Consider the following 2,100-nt stretch of genomic DNA (forward strand, 5'->3'; position numbering starts at 1 on the left):
GACAGCCATATTTTACTAGTTAAGCTAAACTAATGTTTAGTTTTAAGATGACTTTAGGGGATATTTTTGATTTAAAGTTTAAAGATTATCTCGACAATAGTTTCAGGTGCTCATCCACCTCTCATGGCTCCAAAATGTCTAGAATCCAGGAGAATTTAAAATTCTGCTCTGCATTCCCCCCCCCCGCCTTTTGATCAGAATTCATCTATGTAATATTGATTAATACGTTCAGTAGTGGTAGTCAGGATCTATCAAGTTCTTCTGGTCTCACAGCAAAGGAGGCAATTAGCCATACATTTTATATCCTCCTCCTATTCCTGACTGTCCTTCCTCCTCTCTTGCTCCAGATGAGTAGAGACCACTTGTTGTACCTTGGATGGCCACTTTTAATATTTACAATAATCCTATGAGAGAGGGAAAGTTATTATCCTCAGTCTATGTAATGGGGAAACTGAGGCCAGAGAAATGAACTAACTTGCCTGATGTCACACAATCAGTAAGCCATGAAACTTGGGTTTATGATGGCTGTAATTTTCTGTTGTAAATGTTCATAAGACACTGTGGCCTGGTAAAGCAATTGGTACAAGAGGTACACAGGGGCTGTTTCCATCACCAGGAAAACATCATCTCTATGCTTTCCCTTGGCAACTGGGATAGTGGAAAATCATATACTTTAGATCACAAATCTTTATGTCTTCTCCAGTAATCAACCCATGCACTGGGCACACACACAAAAGTGAGACTTGTGTTGATGTAGATGGTAGAGTAATGTACTGCCTTGAATGTACTATTGCAATTTAGATGTTGGGAAAAGAAAGGAAAGTACAAATAGAATTTCTTTCTTTGTCTTGAGGCTTATGGGCATGCAGAGAACACCCTGGGCCTGTGTCTTCTTACGCAGTAGACCCTTCTGAACTCTGCCTTCAAGTCTAATATTTTGAGGTAGTAACCTCCAAGGTATTTTTAATGGAATAAATACATTGTAGTTTCTGCCTCTTTCCCTTCATAGATCATTTACCCCTCTAGCTGACATTTTCTTTCTTCTAAAATAGGGTTAGTTTTATGACGGCATCTTCAGATGCTGATGGTAATTAGTCATCCAATGTCTATTAAAAGGGAGGGTGGTAAAAGCAGTTATTTGTGAGTTGAGCTAGAATTAATAAAGTTCCTATTTGGGTCATTATAACTGACTTGATTTAAAAAAAGCATGCAAATCATTCTAAAATGTTTATTCTTGTTTTTCTAGATGCAATCTTCCTCCCCTGTCAAGTGAATACATTAAAGATGTTGGGTCCAAAAGTCATCTAGTGACAGCTAATCCCAGCATAATTCGGCAAAGGTAAGAGTTTATGACTCCTGTTTGCGAGGAACTGAAGAGGAAAGCTTGTGAAGTATTCGTCATCTTAAAGGCAGTCAACATAATTCAGTTTGGGAAACAAAGAAGAAAACCATCTGGACAGGCAGGAAGGATGAAAGAGGGAATTGTAAATAAACTAGGCAGGATTATGGGAATCCAAACAATATTTCACGCTTCCTCTGGGATTTTGTTTCTTGCTCTCAGACATGGTAGAAATAACATAAGAATCAATTGTTTTGCTCTAAGAAGCAAGACTATATCCTGCTTACACATTACGACTACTTTCCAATTTGTTGGCTTTAGTCTCAACTCCCTGACTGACAACTATGGACTGAATATCAGGAATGAAAACAAATGACTGATCTACTGTATAAGCATGCATTACAATAGCAATATTGTCAGAATAGTCTTAAGTATATATTTATTATAGATCATGTAATACTATACTGTATTATAGTCAGTCAAATTTGGGAAAGCAGATGGAAAATTCTTGGCCTAGTGTAGATTCCAGAAATCTTGGCAGCTGCTCTGAGGGTTGTTAGAGGTCAGCCTCTAACTGATAATCAGGAAGCTAGCCACTTATAAGGACTATTGCAGTGGATGCCTCCATCTCTGTGAAAAGAGAAGCCAACATTGCATTTAGACATTCTGGTGGCATAGTGCCTAAGGCACCTGACTGCTAACCAGAAGGCTGGTGGTTAAAACCCACCAGCCACTCCTCAGAAGGAAGGTTGGGCAATCTA

General features: G+C 38.7%; 1 protein-coding gene across 1 annotated transcript in view; it reads left to right on the forward strand.

Moving 5' to 3' along the window:
* Positions 1–2,100, forward strand: part of ST8SIA1 (ST8 alpha-N-acetyl-neuraminide alpha-2,8-sialyltransferase 1) — a 209,259-nt gene that overhangs the window by 167,018 nt on the left and 40,141 nt on the right. The window contains exon 4 of the mRNA XM_007946778.2: positions 1,247–1,339. Coding sequence (XP_007944969.1) covers positions 1,247–1,339 — 93 coding nt within the window. The remainder of the gene's footprint in view (positions 1–1,246; positions 1,340–2,100) is intronic.

The sequence above is a fragment of the Orycteropus afer genome, unplaced genomic scaffold (genome assembly GCF_000298275.1).
Source record: "Orycteropus afer afer isolate SDZICR_OR568_19922 unplaced genomic scaffold, OryAfe1.0 scaffold00171, whole genome shotgun sequence".
Classification (NCBI taxonomy): Eukaryota; Metazoa; Chordata; class Mammalia; order Tubulidentata; family Orycteropodidae; genus Orycteropus; species Orycteropus afer.